Source organism: Nerophis lumbriciformis, linkage group LG14 (assembly GCF_033978685.3).
Source record: "Nerophis lumbriciformis linkage group LG14, RoL_Nlum_v2.1, whole genome shotgun sequence".
Taxonomy (NCBI): domain Eukaryota; kingdom Metazoa; phylum Chordata; class Actinopteri; order Syngnathiformes; family Syngnathidae; genus Nerophis; species Nerophis lumbriciformis.
In genome coordinates, this window is record NC_084561.2 from 10,612,195 (window position 1) to 10,634,917 (window position 22,723).

Here is a 22,723-nt window from a genome sequence, read left to right on the forward strand (position 1 = left end):
TTTTAAAGCAAAATCAAGCGACTATAAAAAAAAATAGCAGTGTTTTATTTGCATTACAATTCCATTTTAAAAAATGGATGGATGGATGGAAATATTTGTTAATTTATAAACAAAAATGTAAATTGAGAAATGTGTAATCATTAGTAATCTACCACCTACTATTATATTAAATCTAACTGTCCAAAAAAAAGACAGAAAATCTCAAAGAAAAATGTAATGGCCCATACAGTATAATATATTATTTGTGAAATCGGAATAATTTTTAATTCCTTAAAATTGTTGATTATACAACTTTTTTAAATTACGAAGGGTCCACACACAGACACACATTCATACATACATGCATACATATACACTATATATATATATATATATATATATATATATATATATATATATATATATATATATATATATACATATACACACACATATATGTATACATATATATATATATATATATATATATATATATATATATATATATATATATATATATAATGTGTGTATGTATATATATATGTATATATATATATATATATATATATATGGCATTATTGTGCATTTCACCTTTAAAAATTATGTTATTCGAACTTATGCCCTTTTTTTCCCCCCGACTTATTGTCAATAACACCTTAATATCCTTTCCCCACCATTTATTTTTGTTTTAAACAATCATTAACTCGTGTGACTTAACATAATAATAATAATAATAATAGATTTTATTTGTAAAAAGCACTTTACATTGAGTAAACAACCTCAAAGTGCTACAGTGTATAAAAAAATAATATATATATGTATATATATGTAGCTGAGATAGGCTCCAGCGCCCCCGCGACCCCAAAGGGAATAAGCGGTAGAAAATGGATGGATGGATATATATATATATATATATATATATATATATATATATATATATATATAAAATGCACCAAAACTTAAATAATGGATTGTATTTGGAAATTGATTTCACTGTTAGAAGTAAATACAAAAAAAAAATAATAATAAAAAAGAACAATGTTATGCCTTTTTATTTAGTTTTTCCTCAACTATAGTTTAAGAGTAATTGTATTGTTTAATAAGCAAAACGAAAAGTAATTGAAAGTAACTAATCTATTATTTTCCTCTCTTGGAGTTATATTTCAGTTGAAACTAGGTCGTTTTTAATAGATATGTTTTATTTTAAAATGTCTTCAACTCGGTGTTTGAGCCTAAATCACACTCCTTACCGACAGGGGGCAGTAATGTACACTAAATTACTTGCCTACTGCCCATACACGACGAAGAAGAAAGCGTAGTAGTAGAAGAAGAAAAAGACGAAAAAAAAGTATACTCGAGAAAGAAAAGGTAGAAAGAAGGACAAGAAGACGAATGGCCAACAGAACAGTAAAAGATGCAACCAGCATCCACGGTACTAATCCACAGTATTTAGTGGAGAAGATTATCAGGACCAGAATCTATGAGTCGAAGTACTGGAAAGAAGAATGCTTCGGTCTGACAGGTAAGTCGCATGTTTTCATGCTATGCTAACGTTCGTAATACCTAGTATTTTTAAATGTGACTATTAATATGTGTGATAATTTTCAGTTTCAATTTCAAACTAACTTATTAAATATACGCGGTCTTGACCAAAGTATTCATGTTATCAATAAAATGAATGAATCAGACCCCCCCACGCCCGCCACACGTGTATTTCCACCATAAGAAACTATTCCTAAATATATTGTTAACATCTGCCTGTAATTTACATCTATTGAATACATTCATTCTTATTTTTTGCATCAGTTTTGGTATGTGAGCTATTTTCCTGTGACTTTCTTATTTGGAACATGAACACACTTACAGCATAATACATCACACAATTTCATATCATTTCTGTTTACATCATGTCCGAAAAGGAGTAGGAAGAAGCAAAGCTTACTTAATCCTACCCCAGGGGTCGGGAACCTTTTTAACTGAGAGAGCCATGAAAGCCAAATATTTTCAAATGTATTTCCGTGAGAGCCTTATAATGTTTTTAACACTGAACACAACTAAATGCGTGCATTTTTAAGTAAGACCAACATTTTTAGAGTATAATAAGTCTCTTATTCTTTTTTAATAACATTGTTATTCTGAAGCTAGCCAATAATAAATAAAATACTTCTAACCATTAATGCCACTTCTTGAACAGGTGTGGTAGAAAACGGATGGATGGATTAAAATGCATGAGAATGTTTTATATTTTGAACGTTATTTTTAACACTGTGATTACCAGTGGAATTATTCATTACTTATCGGGTTAAGCAGTGTCAGCTAAGATTTACCTGAGAGCCAGATGCAGTCATCAAAAGAGCCACATCTGGCTCGAGAGCCGTAGGTTCCCTACCCCTTTCCCACTTCAGAGCGTTTACAAATATATATACATTCATTTACCAACTTTTTTATTGTAAAATGACATCCGTGAATGAGTAATACAACAGTTTTGTAATATGTAATTAGTAGGGGTGTAACAGTACACAAAAATTTCGGTTCGGTACTTACCTCGGTTTAGAGGTCACGGTTCGGTTCATTTTCACAACAAAATATACATTTTTTGGTTATTTATTTACCAAATTTGTAAACAATGGCATTAGGGATGTCCCGATTCAGGTTTTTGCACTTCCGATCTGATACCGATATTGTTTTTGCACTTCCGATCCGATACCGATACTGGCCTATCCGAGCATGTATTAAAGTTTAAAGTTATTTAGCCTACTTAGTTGTCAGAATCATGTTGAAAAGGGTTTTAGTACTCTTGATAACAACTAGCCAGCTGAATTAGGTGAGTTTGAATAATACACAATGGTTGGTAACAAGAAACTGACCTGTTTATTCAAGGATAAACACAAAATAGACAAAATTATACATGACAAACAGAAATGGCATCATTGAACTAGGGCTGGGCGATATGGCCTTTTTTTAATATTGCGATATTTTAAGGCCACATTGCGATACACGATATATATCTCGATATTTTGCCTTAGCCTTGAATGAACACTTGATGCATATAATCACAGCAGTATGATGATTCTATGTGTCTACATTAAAACATTCTTCTTCATACTGCATTAATATATGCTCATTTTAAACTTTCATGCAGAGAAGGAAATCACAACTAAAAAAATCACTATTTTTTTCATACGGTGTTGATTTGGAAATGTTTGCCTCGGCATTTTGATGGTTTGGGCGTGTAGCACCGAATGGAGATAAGCGTCTCGACAGACGTTACAAAATTTGAACAATGATGACAAAAACGGCTTTCTTTGTCGTGTCCGTGTGTCGAAAATTGTTATGCGCTTATTTTTTTATTTGATTTTGTGCGTGGCATAGATTTGCTGTGCGCAGAGGACGCTTGAGCAGTGCGTAATTGCACAGGCGCGCACCTTTTAGAGGGAACATTGCTCGCACGGCTGCGCTAGCATCACAGCTAACGTTAGCCATGCTGCCACCTCTCTGCTCGGGGAGGGCGTATACGTATGTGACGTATGACGTGACAGTATGTAACGTGTGTAAGAAGGTGCGCTTGCTGTCTGTGAGAGGGAGACACAGGAAAGAATGAGAAGAGCCTGTTGTGTAATGCCAGCAGCTAAAAGCAACTGCGTGAGAATCTACAGACCTGTGGATGTGTTGAAGGTGTGCTGGAAAATGCGGAACGGAAATTAGGGAGCAGCAGAAAAGTGGAATGTATTATTTAAATCAGTGCGTTGGAAAACCTGGACCAGAGTTTTTTTTTTTTTAAACGGGATCTGGATCGGCATTTTCCCGTGCCTTGCCGATACGCATTTTTAGGCAAATATCGGACATCCCTAAATGGCATAACATATACACAAAGGGTCCATTGCCAGGGTTAATGTGGTCAACATATATAAAATAAAAACTAAACAAGATAAGGCTCAGAATGGTTTCTTAACAAAACCTTTCTACATATAAAGTGCTTTTTTTGATTGATTGATTGAGACTTTTATTAGTAGATTGCACAGTATAGTATATATTCCGTACAATTGACCACTAAATGGTAGTATCCGAATAAGTTTTTCAACTTGTTTAAGTTGGGGTCCACGTTAATCAACATTAAACTGCCTCAAAATGTTGCTCAGATTAAATAAAATGACAAAACTTTTCTTCTACATATAAAAAGTGCAACATTAAACAGTTTCAAGTCAACTCAGCCCCAGCCTGGCTAACTTGGCAGTAAGAGGATATATGGGCTTATTGTTCTTCCACCATAGAAGTGGGTCAAAATCTATTTTTTAATGCAATATGGTCTTAAATCTGCTGCTATAAAAACATTTGTTATTGCTTTAGCCCTGCCTGACTCGCCGAGGAGGGGCTGCTTGAATGCGGTGGTGACGCTTCAAATGGGTTAGTTAGCATGTTTGACGTGTTGTCGGAAGCATACCTACTGCTGCTGAACAATGTCGGCAAACCTCCGTCCTCCAAATTAATAACCCACCAGAATGCTTAAAATGACCAAAATACGTAAATATTACATGTTGTTACGAATGTGCCTCCCACATATGCATACTTGCCAACCTTGAGACCTCCGAATTCAGGAGATGGGGGGTGTATATATTTTCAAGTATTTCTTATATATATATATATATATATATATATATATATATATATATATATATATATATATATATATATTTATAAATAAATAAATAATTTGTTCATGAATGAGTATATCCGTTCGGCCACCGTGTTCAATGGAGAAGTCTGATCTACAAAATGTGCAGGCAGCATACCCCTTCCCCTTCCAGCTGTCCTGGATGAACTGAAATGATCTTTTCCAATCATTTTGGAACTTGCAAGCGTACTTCTTCTTCTTACTCGTCGTCGCCATGTCTCTTCTTCGTTCTTCTGCTTCGTCTCTGTGATGTTTTTGGACATTACTACTTGCCGTAGTTTTGAAGCAATGCATGATGGGAATCCGGATGTTGTGCGTCAGTGTATTAACGTGCCGGATGGAATAAACACACGCTGAGAAAAAGCTCCGTGCCTGCCTACTTTATGGGTTATAGATAAACCTATGGATAACGGAGACATATATAATAATCTCCTTTTCAGGTTGTAGAGGACGCTAAAGGCAGTGCCTTTATTGTTGTCCGGGTGGAAATCGGGAGAAATTCGGGAGAATGGTTGCCCCGGGAGATTTTCGTGAGGGGCACTGAAGTTCATGAGTCTCCCGGGAAAATCGGGAGGGTTGGCAAGTATGCACATATGTCCCGTTTATTTCTGTTTCGCTTTCCTGGAATTCCCCCTCACATTCCAGTGATATATCTCGAGATCTGTTTCGCTTTCCTGGAATTCCCCCTCACATTCCAGTGATATATCTCGAGAACTGGACAGACGACGAGAAATCTCTGGCTTCAGCCATGATATTATTTACTTTCTCTCTGGAGCACACCGCTGAATTTGGGTCATGCTCAAAATCCCCAAAAATGGTTTGGGAATATCCATGACAATTTATATTTTGATCATATCTATGTCCTCGCAAACTCTGTAAGTGTTTTGGTCTTATAAATCAGAACTATATGATAATAGCGTCAATAAAAAGTCAACATATTTTCTCATTGTACTGCTACTTTAATCCTATTCTTTTTCCAATGCCGCGTCTCATTTGGTACACTTTTGTACTTTACACTGTGCAATCACTTTGCACCCTCAATAGTCACCATCTTGGCTACATAGGGGAAGGACTATCAAACGAAAAGTTCTGTAAGGTGGTACATGTAAGACACAAAAAATATAAAACCTCTTGAACGATAACGAGGCGATTTGGCGCTCTGGCCCTAATTAAGTTGATATCTGGCAGGATCTGGGGGTGCGTGCCTAATTTAAAGGGGAACATTATCACAAATTCAGAAGGGTTAAAACCATTAAAAATCAGTTCCCAGTGGCTTATTTTATTTTTAGAAGTTTTTTTCAAAATTTTACCCATCACGCAATATCGCTAAAAAAAACTTCAAAGTGCCTGATTTTAACCATCGTTATAAACACCCGTTAATTTTCCTGTGACGTCACATAGTGATGCCAACACAAACAAACATGGCGCATAGAACAGCAAGCTATAGCGACATTAGCTCGGATTCAGACTCGGATTTCAGCGGCTTAAGCGATTCAACAGATTACGCATGTATTGAAACGGATGGTTGTAGTGTGGAGGCAGGTAGCGAAAACGAAATTGAAGAAGAAACTGAAACTATTGAGCCATATCGGTTTGAACCGTATGCAAGCGAAACCGACGAAAACGACACGACAGCCAGCGACACGGGAGAAAGCGAGGACGAATTCGGCGATCGCCTTCTAACCAACGATTGGTATATGTTTGTTTGGCATCAAAGGAAACTAACAACTATGAACTAGGTTTACAGCATATGAAATACATTTGGCAACAACATGCACTTTGAGAGTGCAGACAGCCCAATTTTCATCAATTAATATATTCTGTAGACATACCCTCATCCGCTCTCTTTTCCTGAAAGCTGATCTGTCCAGTTTTGGAGTTGATGTCAGCAGGCCAGGGCATCTAGGGTCGATATTCTTCTCTTGATCATCTTCGGTGGCATAAGGGACGGTGTGAGCCAAGACATCCAGGGGGTTTAGCTCGCTCGTCTGCGGGAACAAACTGCCGCCATTGCTTGCCGTGCTACCGAGGTCTTTTGTCCCTGAATTGCTCACACACTCCGGCAGATTCAATGGGGGTCTGGCGGCAGATTTCTTTGACTTTATCGTTGGAAATGCATCTGCTTTAAGTGTCGCAGGATATCCACACATTCTTGCCATCTCTGTCGTAGCATAGCTTTCGTCGGTAAAGTGTGCGGAACAAACGTCCAATTTCTTGCCACTTTCGCATCTTTGGGCCACTGGTACAACTTGAATCCGTCCCTGTTCGTGTTGTTACACCCTCCGACAACACACCGACGAGGCATGATGTCTCCAAGGTACGGAAAAAAGTCGAAAAAACGGAAAATAACAGAGCTGATTTGACTCGGTGTTTGAGAAAATGGCGGATTGCTTCCCGATGTGACGTCACGTTGTGACGTCATCGCTCCAAGAGCGAATAATAGAAAGGCGTTTAATTCACCAAAATTCACCCATTTAGAGTTCGGAAATCGGTTAAAAAGATATATGGTCTTTTTTTCTGCAACATCAAGGTATATATTGACGCTTACATAGGTCTGGTGATAATGTTCCCCTTTAATGAATTTAATGCATTGCTTTTTCCTTTTGTTATTCCACAGCTGAGCTGGTTGTGGATAAAGCCATGGAACTGAGATATGTTGGTGGAGTGTTTGGTGGAAACATCAAGCCCACTCCCTTCATCTGTCTTTTGCTGAAGCTGCTGCAGATCCAACCCGAGAAAGACATTATTGTGGAGTTCATCAAAAACGAAGACTTTAAGTGAGTAGAATCTAATGTTTGATTTGTTTCTTTTTTTATGTGAGGGTTGAGGTGTTTAGCGACATCGCTTAAAGTGGAACTGGACTTTTTTAATGTGTTTTAAATAGTGAAAAACTGCTAGTACGAGGCAGCTAACAATGCAGGTAAAAGGAATAATCTATTGCGGCAATGGAGCGATTAAAAACAATTTAATGTTAATTGCTCACTAAAACTGGATGTTACGATGAAGTATCCTCATCTGTTGGTGGGCTGCATCATTCCCCGTGCACACGAATGACATAACTCGCCCAAAGCTGACAAAAAGTCACATACAGGTCGCATTGCGTTTAGACTGAAGTCACATTTGAAAAGATCACATTCCACCCGGATGTGGACTACCTTCTGATGTGGCCTAAATCTGATGCGAAAAGATCTGATTTACAGCAATTTGGAGCGTTTAGATTGGCAAAAAAATCTGAATTGTGTCACTTGAGGGCACAAAAATCTGATTTTGTGTGCAGTGTAAACAAGGCCTAAGTTGTAGATTTCAGTAACTAATTTGAAAGTATTGAAATCTCCATGTAAAACTGCTAATGCTTATTAGTTGAATGGCAATGGATATTCGCATCAAACCAGCACATCTTTGGAAAACTGAAGCCTTAATTAACTTACGTTGTAGCGTTTTTTTTAGTCATTTGCTTTGTTGGCATTGAAAATTGCAACATTACCTAGAAGTCATTTGGCTGAGTCCGTTCTTAGTTCTGCTGGAGTGATCGCTAAGTGCCAAAGTGGTAAGTCTTCACGCGCAACTCAGGTACCGTAATAAGTCACCGTTGGATTTTACGTAAATCGGTGCCCGGGAGAACCACCGGGATTCAGTCGGTGCCAATAAAGTACCGCATTCTGTACCCATCCCCACATTTTGCCTGTACAGTAGAAGGTTATTTGGTCGACTTTGAAAATGTCCACGCTGCTTGATACACTGCAACATTTTATCTGAGGAGTAGCGATTATTCTGAAATTAGCCACTCAAGAAAGATACAACCTTCCCATCAGTTGGCATCCCAGTTAGAGCAAACATTGTCAGTTACGGTTTTGTTTTATTTGAAAGGTTAAGCGCATAGCAACATACGCTACCAATGCTGTGTGAAATCAACGTGCCCAGGAAAGAAGCTACGGTAATGCTTAAATTTAGCAAAATACTGTAAATAATACATGTTATCATGAAATGTGCCTGTTAACTACATCACATACACTTACAGAACGTATATACTGTAAAACAGTGCTGGAGTACTTTTATAGGTGAAATAAATCATATTCACTTTACCTGCCATATTGGCTGCCTCTTATGAACAGTTTTTCACTATTTAGAACGCACAGAAAAGGGAAAGACATGCATTCTTGCTTCACATAAGGATTGCTGATAATGGGGGAAAAAAGTGCAGTTCCCCATAATCTCTCTACTACACTTTGCACTTGACATGACTTTTTTTGTCACCTGTTACTACAGAACCAGACTAAGTCAGACGTGCTGCTGCTTCTGCAATAGTGACAAAACTCCACTATTAGCTATTGTTTTATGGAGACGTTGGAGAATTATGGCAAATGTAGAAAAAAAACATAATTCAATTTTTTTGGTTTCAGATATGTTCGTTTACTTGGAGCCATGTACATGCGGTTAACGGGCACGGCAGTGGATTGTTACAAATACCTGGAGCCCTTGTACAATGATTACCGGAAAATCAAGACGCAAAACAGAAACGGGGGTAACGTATGTTTTAATTACCGGTATTGCATGATATCTGTCTGATTCATTTAATTTGTCATCTAGTGACCGTAGTAATGTCAATGTGCTTTCAGTACCACAATTAGAAATTCTAATAGTTCATATATATGTATATAAAACGTGTACATTTTGTGTGTGTGCGTGTGTGTGTTCATGTTCTTGTATTTCTACCCTTCTTGAGACATCAACAGGGAAAAGTACCTACCATATTAGGACCTGTGAACAAGTTAGGACCGAAATCATGGTCCCAATACGGAAAACAATTGCATCTAATAGAGAATGTCTCATTTGCACCCCTGGTGGTGAAATCTATCAAAATTAGGGTGGTCCCAAAAAGGAGGGATTTTCCAAATTGACTGTGTGTCGGTTTTAAAAGTGCTCCCCCTCTGGTCAACATATGAAATAACAAGTGTGTGTAAAAAATGGAGGTGCTCCCCCTCTGGCCAACATATGTAATAACAAGTGTGTGTAAGAAATTGAAATTAATGAAAAAAATATGAATATAGAGACATACTGTAATAACTTAAATAATGAACATTAAAAACCAATTACAAAAATTTTTTAAATTACAAAAATAACTAACAGCTGACCATATTTATATTTGCATAGTATGCATATCTTATTAATGTTGTAAATACAAATCTTTATATATCTAGAAAGGGTGGTCCTAAAGAGGTAGGCATTTTTCAGAGGTCTCAAGAATGTAAGAAATACACGAGTGTTTGCGTGTGTTCTGACAATGCTTACTTAATGGGGACATCGCTCTGTTTACACAGTCACCTTTAGGGGACCTCTGACGGTATGGGGACAAAAAAACACAGGTCCCCTAAAGGGAAACCTTTTTAAATGTTAGTCAGATCCATTCTGAAGATGCCTAAGTGATTTTTAAGTTTTGGCCCATAAAACATGTTTACTGGTTAGTTTGAGTGTGAGACATTTGCACAGCAAATGTTCTATGTGTACAACCGCATTACGGCCTGCAAAAGGAGAGGTAAAATAGTAGATTAAGAGATAATCAGCAAGACTGGTTAAGTAGAACAGTTTTTTATGTTCAATGTTGTTAAAAATAAAAAGTACAAATAAAAGTTTAAATGAGTTTGTATTTTATTTCTGTGGTTTAAGGTAAGATAAGATAATCCTTTATTGATCCCACAACAGGGAAATTTGGGTTACTTTGTTTACGTGTTTCAAATATTGGTAAAAGAAGAAAATTAATTTTCTTAAAGTGAAACATTTGTTATCCTGGCATTAATAGTACTGTGATTCTGTATGGTATCCATCCTTAGTTAAAACTAATATATTTTTCCAAAAACAAAATATGGTTTAGTGTTCCTTAGGATGACATTTTCATACAGTATGATTATAAAACATTATTACCTTAAAGTATGATTCACATTCAGAATTGTCCATCCTTCTATATATGGTAGTTGGAGTTGCAGACAACTTCATTACTGCTAAATAGCAGTTTTCAGTAATGTCACAGAAGATTTGCTTTAACATTTAAGTGGTGAAAGTTCCTATAAGAGGACAGCTGTAGTGCTGTATTCTGACCATCATGTCATATTTAATTAGAACTTTTTAATTTTTTTTAAATGGTCCTCAGTAGTCACATACAAATTTGTGTGTATTATGCAAAGTTATTTAAATTTGGTCCCCATGAACCATATGAACTCTTTTTCCCCAGGGTCCCCAGTAAGAATGATCAGCACATTACTTCATCAATCCAGAGATTTAAAGACTAGAGCTAACTGCGCAGTGGCCATTTTACCTCATTTTTTTATGCATCCACAACCTGTAGAAAGGGTGGTCCCCACAAGTGGTGATCAAAAACTTGGCCCCCATTCCAAATGATAACCAGTATGTGTGTGTGTTTGTGTACTATGTGGTCTCAATGATTCACACATAGGGTTCATTTAATGAACGCAATCGCTCCTCTACATGCAATACAGAGTAGATATGATCAATTGTAGACATTACCATTAACATGAGAAACAAAATGACATAACAAAGATCAGATTATGCCATTGCAAGAATGAGGTGGTGGGCGTTTCTAATAAAAGTCTCCATTCCAGAGTTTGAGTTGATGCACGTGGATGAGTTCATCAACCAGCTTCTTCACGAAGAGCGAGCGTGTGACATCATCCTGCCCCGGCTTCAGGTATCTTAAAGCGTGCCTTACTGTATATCGCCACTTGTTGCACTGCAGTATCCGCTGAACCTTTTGTGTCGCAGAAAAGACAAGTCCTTGAGGAGGCCGAGTTGTTAGACCAACGTATCAGTGCTCTTGAAGAAGACCTCGATGAAATGGAGAGCAGTGAGGAAGAGGACGAAGAAGAGAGGGTAGCGCTGCACTTCCAATGTTTTTTTGCTTGAATACGTCAACAAGGTGACCTACCTGCTACATCAATGGCGCGACGTTTCAGCTATGCTCATAGAGCAAGTGGAGACTAAATGGGGAAAGCTACCTGCTACTAGGGATGGGTATCGTTTATATTTTAACCGATACTAATACCAAACTTGACATTCCATTTGAACAGACTAGTAATTCAAATACTTCAATTCAAGGCAACAACAAACAAAACTCCAGACGGTCCTCTTCGTTTTGTATTGTTTACTTGTGAACTTAATCATTCAAAAACGTTAAACAATAACGACGTGGGAACAAATGAATGTCAAAATGAAGCAAGTTTGTTACAGTAAGAAAGAGTTACAAAAAGTAAGAGTAAGGTCAAAAAACTGTGTGGCTTGATACCTGACTGCCATTACCCACAATACATTGTGTCCAAAACCATCTTACCACAGAGATCCTTCCGCCATATATGCAATTAAACAGTTACGTAATCTTCACTGCAGTGACGTGCGGTGAGGTTGATGGCTGGTGAGGCACTGACTTCATCACAGTCAGATTTACAAACATATGAACCCTAAAGAGTATCTTATTCACCATTTGATTGGCAGCAGTTAACGGGTTATGTTTAAAAGCTCATACCAGCATTCTTCCCTGCTTGGCACTCAGCATCAAGGGTTGGAATTGGGGGTTATTAAATCACCAAAAATTATACCTGGGCGCGGCGCCGCTGCTGCCCACTGCTCCCCTCACCTCCCAGGGGGTGATCAAGGGGATGGGTCAAATGCAGAGGACAAATTTCATTACACCTAGTGTGTGTGTGACAATCATTGGTACTTTAACTTAACTTTAACTTTACACATACAAACTGTAGCACACAAAAAAGCACATTTAATTAAAAACAAACGTTATTATGGTCTTACCTTTACTTATAAAATAAGTCCATGAGCCGCTGTTGTGCTGGATTAATGCACCCCCTGACGAGAGTGTTATATCAACTAAAGCCCTCACTTAAACTTTCCACGTGCAAGATTGAATCGATTTAAAAAAGTGTAACCGAGGGTTTATAAATGTCGCCTATACTATATGAAACTACAAAATAACAAACACGGAGGCTCCAGTTTACACGAGGACCACTTTATTTACCTTCTTTCAAAAACTTCCGCTCCACTCCGTCTCATCACTTCCGCTCTTAGCGCCTTCAAAATAAGAGCTCAAGGCATATACTGTATAACAGCGCATAACAGGAACTTAACATCACAAAGAGGAAAGCCCATAAAAATAGGTTACAAAAGTTATTTAATAAGAAGCCAAAAAGTGCAAAAACAATAATGTTCGTGTTGGAGGAGTTGTGAATTAGGTACACCGCCTCACCTGCCTCTAGTGACTGCACGTCACTGCTTCACTGTATTAAAGCAGTATAAAATAGTACGTCATCAAATTATTCAGACAAATGTAATAATTACAAATAAAGTGTACCTTATAATTATTCTAAGCATGCAATATATCAATCAATCAATCAATCAATGTTTATTTATATAGCCCTAAATCACAAGTGTCTCAAAGGGCTGCACAAGCCACAACGACATCCTCGGTATAGCCCACATAAGGGCAAGGAAAAACTCACCCCAGTGGGACGTCGATGTGAATGACTATGAGAAACCTTGGAGAGGACCGCATATGTGGGTAACCCCCCCCCTCTAGGGAGACCGAATGCAATGGATGTCGAGTGGGTCTAACATAATATTGTGAGAGTCCAGTCCATAGTGGATCTAGCATAACAGTAAGAGTCCAGTCCACAGTGGGGTCAGCAGGAAACCATCCCGAGCGGAGACGGGTCAGCAGCGCAGAGATGTACCCAACCGATATACAGGCGAGCGGTCCACCCTGGGTCCCGACCCCGGACAGCCAGCACCCCATCCATGGCCACCGGATCTGTGTGTCTCCCCTTCCACAAGGGATAGGGGGGAGCAGAGGAGAAAAGAAAAGAAACGGCAGATCAACTGGTCTAAAAAAAGGGGGGCTATTCAAAGGCTAGAGTATACAAATGAGTTTTGAGATGGGACTTAAATGTTTCTACTGAGGTAGCATCTCTAACTGTTACCGGGAGGGCATTCCATAGTGCTGGAGCCCGAATAGAAAACGCTCTACAGCCCGCAGACTTTTTTTGGGCTCTGGGAATCACTAATAAGCCAGAGTTCTTTGAACGCAGATTTCTTGCCGGGACATATGGTACAATACAATCGACAAGATAGGACGGAGCTAGACCGTGTAGTATTTTATACGTAAGTAGTAAAACCTTAAAGTCGCATCTTAAGTGCACAGGAAGCCAGTGCAGGTGAGCCAGTATAGGCGTAATATGATCAAACTTCCTTGTTCTTGTCAAAAGTCTAGCAGCCGCATTTTGTACCAACTGTAATCTTTTAATGCTAGACATAGGGAGACCCGAAAATAATACGTTACAGTAATCGAGACGAGACGTAACGAACGCATGAATAATGATCTCAGCGTATACATTTTCGTATTATTTAAATAAAGTAAATAGTCCCCTTTTGGCTGAATAAACATAAAGCACCTTCCATAAAATGTAAATGAACTTAAACAGCATTTAGGTTCCTACAGTGAATTTAGGCTTTACTGACTTTGTATTTCTGCTTGCAGCCAGAGAGAGTTCTCACTCCTGAACCTCACAGACGTGGTTACCGTGAGGAGAGAATTCGCCGTTCCCAGTCGCCTCGTCATAAACGGAGCTCACCGAGACGGTCAGTCTTTTAGTTATGACAAAAAAAAGTTATTAATCCAACTATTTTATTATTGGCAGCTATTAAGAAGGTGAATCCGTATTGTAATACTCAGCTATTTTGTGTGTGTTTTTTGTTTGTTTTTTTGCTTTTAGGAGGAGCCGATCTCCAAAGAGACGAAGGTGTGTGTGAATTCCCCATATTAAACATTAATAATGCAGACATTCCTACACTACAAAAAGTCAGTGTTCAAAAACAAGGGAAAAAAATACAAAAATTAGGGGTATTTTACTTGAACTAAGCAAAATTATCTGCCAATAGAACAAGAAAATTTGGCTTGTCAAGACTTTCCAAAACAAGTAAAATTAGCTAACCTCAATGAACCCCAAAATACCTTTTAAAATAAGTATATTCTCACTAATAACAAGTGCACTTTTCTTGATAGAAAAAACTAATATGAGACCTTTTTTCTCAGTATTTTGAAAAATATTCTTAAATTAAATAAATGCTAGTGCCATTATCTTGACATAGTGATATGCGCTCGGCATTACATTTCTTGAAACCAGCAAACTTATACTAAAAACTAGTTTATTTTTCTTAATGGAAAGGCAACAAGGCAACCGCTTGTTACTCTCGGGGCCTCCGAGCCGCTCAGGCAAAGCATATGGTCTAAAAATGCATTTTCCCATCAATAACATGACATCATCGCGCCAAGTGCGTGCTCTTTCAGTCAATTAGTGCGCAAGGAATATATATATATATATATATATATACATACTGTATTTTTCGGAGTATAAGTCGCACCGGCCGAAAATGCATAATAAAGAAGGAAAAAAACATATAAATCGCACCGGAGTATAAGTCGCATTTTTTGGGGAAATTTATTTGATAAAACCCAACACCAAGAATAGACATTTGAAAGGCAATTTAAAATAAATAAAGAATAGTGAACAACAGGCTGAATAAGTGTACGTTATATGAGGCATAAATAACCAACTGAGAACGTGCCTGGTATGTTAACGTAACATATTATGGTAAGAGTCATTCAAATAACTATAACATATAGAACATGCTATACGTTTACCAAACAATCTGTCACTCCTAATCGCTAAATCCCATGAAATCTTATACGTCTAGTCTCTTACGTGAATGAGCTAAATAATATTATTTGATATTTTACGGTAATGTGTTAATCATTTCACACATAAGTCGCTCCTGAGTATAAGTCGCACTAAACTATGAAAAAAAACTGCGACTTATAGTCCAAAAAATACGGTATATATATATTTACAGCCCGGCCCCCTGGCCAATTTTTGTAATTTGTAATTGTAATTTTGAAGAATTTTTAATTATGAGACACAATTGTGTCAAAGTCATGATTTTTTATTTCATGCTTGACATAAGAAATTATTACTTTGAAAAAGCAGTTTTATACTTGTGAGTGTTAATGACACAGCTTTGCAACAGTTGATATTCTAGTTTCAAGCATGTTTTAGTCAATATAGGTCATCAAATCTCAGCAACAAGCTGTAATATCTTACTGAGATCATTTAGGACCAAAACACTCTAACATAAAACCTGCTTAGTGAGAAGAATTATCTTATCAGACAAAAAATAAGCAAATATCAACCTTATTTGAGATATTCCATCTTACTTAGATTTCAGTTTTTGCAGTGTAGTGGTGTCCACAAATTGTCTTGGAGGTTTATAACAATATTATTAATAACACTATCATGTTTTTAAAGCGTTTCTCCTAGAAGAGAGCGCCATCGCAGTAAAAGCCCCCGTCGCCACCGCAGTCGGTCTCGAGAACGACGTCATCGATCTCCAGGTAAGCTCCGTGATGTTTATAAAGTGGACAAGCACACGTTTGCCTCAGAGGTTTTACAATCCATGAAGAAAACATAATTTATCTCTTCTTAAAGGAGAACTGCACTTTTTTTTTTTTTGCCTATCATTCGCAATCCTTATGTAAGACAGAACACATATGTTTTTCTTTTTTATGCATTCTAAATCGTAAATAAATGTTAGCAAAAATCAGCTAACAACAGAGTCAATGGGAACTTCTCTATTACGCCCTCTAAATAACCATTTAAAAAAATGCCAATGATATTCCATTTAAATCTCAAGACCTGAATATCAACCAAGTATTAGCAATATTGGTATTATAAGCTATAATCACAGAGCGCTTACTAGCTTATGCTGCTATATTGACATATTGAGCCGGTAAAATGCTGCATCGCCTCTTGGTTAACAGTTCATTCTAGATTATAAATCATGCCTCTCATCTGGATAGAAGGATGTAGCCATAAACCAAGAAGTTGGTCAATTTTGACATTCAACTTAGACAAAAAAGACACGAAAAGACGCTTGCTTGCGACAACTCTTTTTTTTTTTTTTTTACCTGGGTGAGAATTATGATTAATTCTTCATCTAAACGGGAAGATATCAACGTCCCATCATTTGGCACCTTAGTGAGATCAGACACTGTACAGTGATTGTTGTATTATGATGGTAGTTTTTATTTCTTGTTTAGCACTTAACAATTCTCTTACATGATGCTTACTGTTTCCCAAAAGGATCGGTTTATCACAAAAAAACTTGTACCGGTAGGTCATCCTCTGTATACTCAGGTTTGAAAAAATATAAGGTTCTGGATCACAATTTTTCTTAAAGTAGTCTTTGTTGTCTCTCATGAAGTCTGACACAAGTAGTAGTTGTTATTGTTTATGGAAATAGCATTTGTTGTGATGCGTCTGTTAAATTAATACACCGCCGTATGCGTAAAATGAGCAAAATACGTAAATATTACATATTCTTATGAATGTGACTGTTACTACATTACATATATATGTACAGGGTGTGTATTAAACCTTAATGGAGACTTTTGGATGTTTTTAGAGTGCGAAAATGCAGAATAGACCGACTCCCGTTGGCTACTTTGTTAGCTGACTTTTGCTAGCATTTATTTACGACTTAGAATGCATAGAAAAAATAAAACATATATATGTTCTTGTCTTACATAAGGGTTATAATGAAAATCCAAAAATAAAGTGCAGTTTCTCTTTAAATACATATTTATTTTAAGATTGTCTAAAGTATACATTAAATATGGAATTCTAAGAATTATAATTTATATTTCAAAAAGAGGTATCAAATTAATTTATTAATATCTTTTAGCCACGTTAATCTAATTTTTAATTTCAAATGTTACATGCCTGCAAGTTGCCCCGCCCTCTTCTTGTGCTCAACTGTGAGCAGCAACACTGTGATATCTATGAACAACACTAAGGCCATGCGGCACAAAGATCATTTGTACCCGCTGCGAAAAAGAGGTCTCACTCTGTCACGAGACTTGGCTGGTGATGTTGACGGCTTTAGATAGCGGCGCTAGGATGAATTATATCGAACAAATAGTGTAAAATATTCATTAGAAACTTTAAAGGTGTGTGAGGAGTGTGTTTAATGTAGACAATGCTTTATTTTATTTACCTTTTTATGTAACTCATCTATTTATTACACGGGCTATTGAGAAATGGCGTCACATCAAGCTGACTTTATACTATTATATAACACAGTGTATCAATATAGTGAGATATTACATGTACTTTAAACTGTTTTTTAAATTACAGCATACTTACATAGAGGAAAATGTTAATTGTGTGTGTCATAAGTCGCACGCCTGCAGCCGGGCAAAAGGAAACCAAAATCCGTACGTAAAAAAGTTCATGTTCTGTTGTTTAATAAGGTTTAAAACACCAAATTATGTTGCACATTGACATACGTGACAGCTGTGGAAAGTCGATCAAAGCCAACATTTCCTCCAATCCATGGGAAATATTTTACAAAGACTAACCTGAAATTGTGACAAATAAAGACGTTTATTTGTTAAATCTGTTGTCTGAAACCACAATTTGTTCAACTATGCTAGTACGGTACTCAGATTGATAGGCGCGGACGAGGAAAAGCCACAAGTTCAATATTCAATACTTATTACTCAGAAAACTGTTCAGCACTTTATATTGACCAGATGTTTTATTTTAGTAAATAAAACACACTACATCTGTTCAAAAAATATACTATTTTGTTTTTATAGTATTGTAATTAATTTAAATGAAAATAGTTCTATTTTAAGGGGAACATTATCACAATTTCAGAATTGTTAAAACTATTAAAAATCAGTTCCCAGTGGCTTATTATATTTTTTGAAGTTTTTTTCAAAATTTTACCCATCACGCAATATCCCTAAAAAAAGCTTCGAAGTGCCTGATTTTAGCCACTTGTCCATTTTCCTGTGACGTCACATAGTGAAGCCAACACAAACAAACATGGCGGAAAGAACAGCAAGCTATAGCGACATTAGCTCGGATTCAGACTCGGATTTCAGCGGCTTAAGTGATTCAACAGATTACGAATGTATTGAAACGGATGGTTGTAGTGTGGAGGCAGGTAGCGAAAACGAAATTGAAGAAGAAACTGAAGCTATTGAGCCATATCAGTTTGAACCGTATGCAAGCGAAACCGACGAAAACGACACGACAGCCAGCGACACGACAGCCAGCGACACGGGAGAAAGCGAGGACGAATTTGGCGATCGCCTTCTAACCAACGATTGGTATGTGTTTGTTTGGCATTAAAGGAAACTAACAACTATGAACTAGGTTTACAGCATATGAAATACATTTGGCAACAACATGCACTTTGAGAGTGCAGACAGCCCAATTTTCATCAATTAATATATTCTGCAGACATACCCTCATGTCAGCAGGCCAGGGAAGGGGTCGATATTCTTCTCTTGATCATCTTGGGACGGTGTGAGCCAAGACATCCAGGGGGTTTAGCTCGCTCGTCTGCGGGAACAAACTTTGCTTGCCGTGCTACTGAGGTCCTTTGTCCCTGAATTGCTCGCACACTCCGGCAGATTCAATGGGGGTCTGGCGGCAGATTTCTTTGACTTTATCGTTGGAAATGCATCTGCTTTGAGTGTCGCAGGATATCCACACATTCTTGCCATCTCTGTTGTAGCATAGCTTTCGTCGGTAAAGTGTGCGGAACAAACGTCCAATTTCTTGCCACTTTTGCATCTTTGGGCCACTGGTGCAACTTGAATCCGTCCCTGTTCGTGTTGTTACACCCTCCGACAACACACCGACGAGGCATGATGTCTCCAAGGTACGGAAAACAGTCGAAAAAACGGAAAATAACAGAGCTGTTTTGACCCGGTGTTTGAGAAAATGGCGGATTGCTTCCCGATGCGATGTCACGTTGTGACGTCATCGCTCCGAGAGCGAATATCTAATTCGCCAAAATTCACCCATTTAGAGTTCGGAAATCAGTTAAAAAAATATATGGTCTTTTTTTCTGCAACATCAAGGTATATATTGACGCTTACATAGGTCTGGTGATAATGTTCCCCTTTAAAGGCTTTTCTCAGCATTTTGTAGGTAAGCATAATTAATTACTGAACACCGTAACGTAATTGTATAAGTTGTTTGACAGCAATAATTTGAACACAATGACGATTGGTGGTGAATTATTTTTGGTCTTTTTTTCTCTTTTGAAACAGGTCACCACAGAAGCCACAGACATCGCAGCCACTCAAAGTCCCCAGAGAGGTAAACTTACTTTATAATTACTTAGTCTATATCTATCTATGGTATATATCTTTAAAACTATCCATAAAGCTTTATAACTTACTTTTTCTATATCCCTGTATTAGGGATGTCCGATAATGGCTTTTTTGCCGATATTCCAATATTGTCCAACTCTTAATGACAGATTCCGATATCAACCGATACCGATATATACAGTCGTGGAATTAACACATTATGCCTAATTTTGTTGTGATGCCCCGCTGGATGCATTAAACAATGTAACTTTACCATGAATTGATTAACGTGGACCCCGACTTAAACAAGTTGAAAAACTTATTGGGGTGTTACCATTTAGTGGTCAATTGTACGGAATATGTACTGTACTGTGCAATCTACTAATGCAAGTTTCAATCAATCAATCAATCAAAAACAAGGTTTTCCACAATAAGAGAACAACTTCAACTCCAGTTATGGAAAAAAAGTGCCAACATGGCACTGCCATATTTATTATTGAAGTCACAAAGTGCATTTTTTTTTTTTTAACATGCCTCAAAACAGCAGCTTGGAATTTGGGACATGCTCTCCCTAAGATAATCCTAACACCCATTACAACTATGGGAAATACTATACTTTGACTTTCATAAAGTGCATTATTTATTTATTTTTTTAAACATGCCTCAAAATAACAGCTATAAAAACAATGAAGGCACACAGCTTCAGTCCAGAGTATACTAGAGCATACTTGCCAACCTTGAGACCTCCAAATTCGGGGGGGGGGTTTGGTGGTAGTGGGGGGTGTATATTGTAGTGTCCCGGAAGAGTTAGTGCTGCAAGGGGTTCTGGGTATTTGTTCTGTTGTGTTTATGTTGTGTTACGGTACGGATGTTCTCCCGAAATGTGTTTGTCATTCTTGTTTGGTGTGGGTTCACAGTGTGGCGCATATTTGTAACAGTGTTAAAGTTGTTTATTCGGCCACCCTCAGTGTGACCTGTATGGCTCTTGACCAAGTATGCATGCATTCACTTATGTGTGTGTAAAAGCCGTAGATATTATGTGACTGGGCCGGCACGCTGTTTGTATGGAGGAAAAGCGGACGTGACGACAGGTTGTAGAGGATGCTAAAGGTAGTGCCTTTAAGGCACGCCCCTAATAATGTTGTCCGGATGGAAATTGGGAGATTGGTTGCCCCGAGAGATTTTCGGGAGGGGCACTGAAGTTCCGGGAGTCTCCCGGGAAAATCGGGAGGTTGAAACCGATACCGATAATTTCCGATATTACATTTTAAAGCATTTATCTAACATCTCTACCCTGTATCTATAACTTACTCTATAATTATCCATATATCTTTATAACTTACTCTGTAATTATCTATATATCTCAATCTTTAGTCAAATTCACATTTAAATCTGTTTGCTTTATTTCCACAGGAGTTCCAAAAAGAGTCACAAGAAGAGTCGAAGAGGAAAGGAGTAGTTTATTTGAATTTTTTTATTATTATTTTTTTTAAACCTACTAACCGGTGACTGAATTTCAATTGAGAGTTCTTGGAATTGGACTGTCTGTGTGATGTATCTTAATGTGCCAGATTACAAACTGTCTTGTTGATACTTGAGCTCATACTGTATCATTTTCTCACGATTAAAGTCACTGATTGTTACTTTTGAACGCATGCAAATGAAAATACTGGCACTGAAAGAAAATTAAGTGTTACCGTATTTCTGAAAAAAGGGTGACTAGAAAAATGTGTACATTCCAATTAGTAAAGAAGGATCACTCATGTTTTATACAGTAGTGAGTAGTTGGTAGTACCTGAGCAATATGTTGAATCAAATGGAACATAATTAAATATTTTGATTTCTTAAATGTGTCATTAAATTAGATATAATTGATATTAAATGTTTTTTGAATGTATTTGATGTAAAAGTACATTTAATTGTTTGCTCAATTATTTCAATATTTATTTCACGTTTTTAATATATTGTACCTGTGTGGCAGGACTTTACAAATTTAAAAAAAAAATCATCCGTCAAAAGTTCAGGTACAAAGCTGCATTTAAAGGATTTTGAGTTAAATATTGGATTTTTTTGAGTTTACATTTCCCTCAGCCAGTAAGTCGATTCGTGAATCCAATGTCACTTCCAGGACGTATGACGTCACTATTTACGTACGTAACACGTACGTAATGAGCTTTGAGTATTGATAGCAATTTGGATTGCTGTAATTAGATGTCATTTATTGTACATAATGTATTTTATCATAACAACAACATGACTGCAAATTGTTTGTTGCTTCTCTTGGACTATGTTTGCATGTGTGCCCGCGCTCCATGCGCGTACGTGTTGAGGAGACCGGGTGAGTGGCAGCCGTAAACACCAATCTCTTTTTTTTTTTTTTAATGAAAAATATAAACCGTTTTAAAATAAATATGTCCTGTTAAACTACTAATGGTAACATAAGCTGGCCAACTGTGTTTTTGTTATATTTTGTATTTGAAAAGTTTTTAAATAAGCCCCTCTAAACCGGATTAACACATGAATTTTGGTCAAAAACACAAAATTACGAAATAATGACGTAGTCGTGTGCAGCATTACGAACATTGCGTACACACACTACTGGTTTAGTAACGTAATGATGACGTAGTTGTGTGCATCATTACGAATATTGCGTACGCACACTGCTGGTGTAGTAACGTAACAATGGCGGACACGGAGCAAAATGAGGCAGACTCCGCTCAGCTGCACCAGGAGGCCGCCGAGAAGAAACGTAAGTTAAATTCACATGTTTGACCCTTTTATTTATGTTTTTTGTACTCAACTATGAGCAGGGCGTATTCTTCCGTACTGGTAAT

At 37.3% G+C, this 22,723-nt stretch overlaps 1 protein-coding gene across 1 annotated transcript; it reads left to right on the top strand.

Moving 5' to 3' along the window:
- Window positions 1-1,262: 1,262 nt before the first annotated feature.
- Window positions 1,263-21,738, top strand: prpf38a (pre-mRNA processing factor 38A). The gene is made up of 10 exons (XM_061976416.2): window positions 1,263-1,501; window positions 7,269-7,428; window positions 9,052-9,173; window positions 11,266-11,351; window positions 11,426-11,533; window positions 14,202-14,302; window positions 14,437-14,463; window positions 16,027-16,112; window positions 19,848-19,896; window positions 21,303-21,738. The coding sequence occupies exons 1-10, from the start codon at window positions 1,372-1,374 to the stop codon at window positions 21,346-21,348; spliced, it is 915 nt and encodes a 304-aa protein (XP_061832400.1). The 5' UTR covers window positions 1,263-1,371; the 3' UTR covers window positions 21,349-21,738.
- Window positions 21,739-22,723: the final 985 nt, after the last annotated feature.

Excerpts from the sequence above, each read along its gene's own strand:
- prpf38a (XM_061976416.2), top strand. The coding sequence starts at position 1,372 with ATGGCCAACAGAACAGTAAAAGATGCAACCAGCATCCACGGTACTAAT. Across the intron at positions 9,174-11,265 it reads GACGCAAAACAGAAACGGGG|AGTTTGAGTTGATGCACGTG; the intron begins GTAACGTATGTT and ends TCTCCATTCCAG. Across the intron at positions 14,303-14,436 it reads AAACGGAGCTCACCGAGACG|GAGGAGCCGATCTCCAAAGA; the intron begins GTCAGTCTTTTA and ends TTTTGCTTTTAG.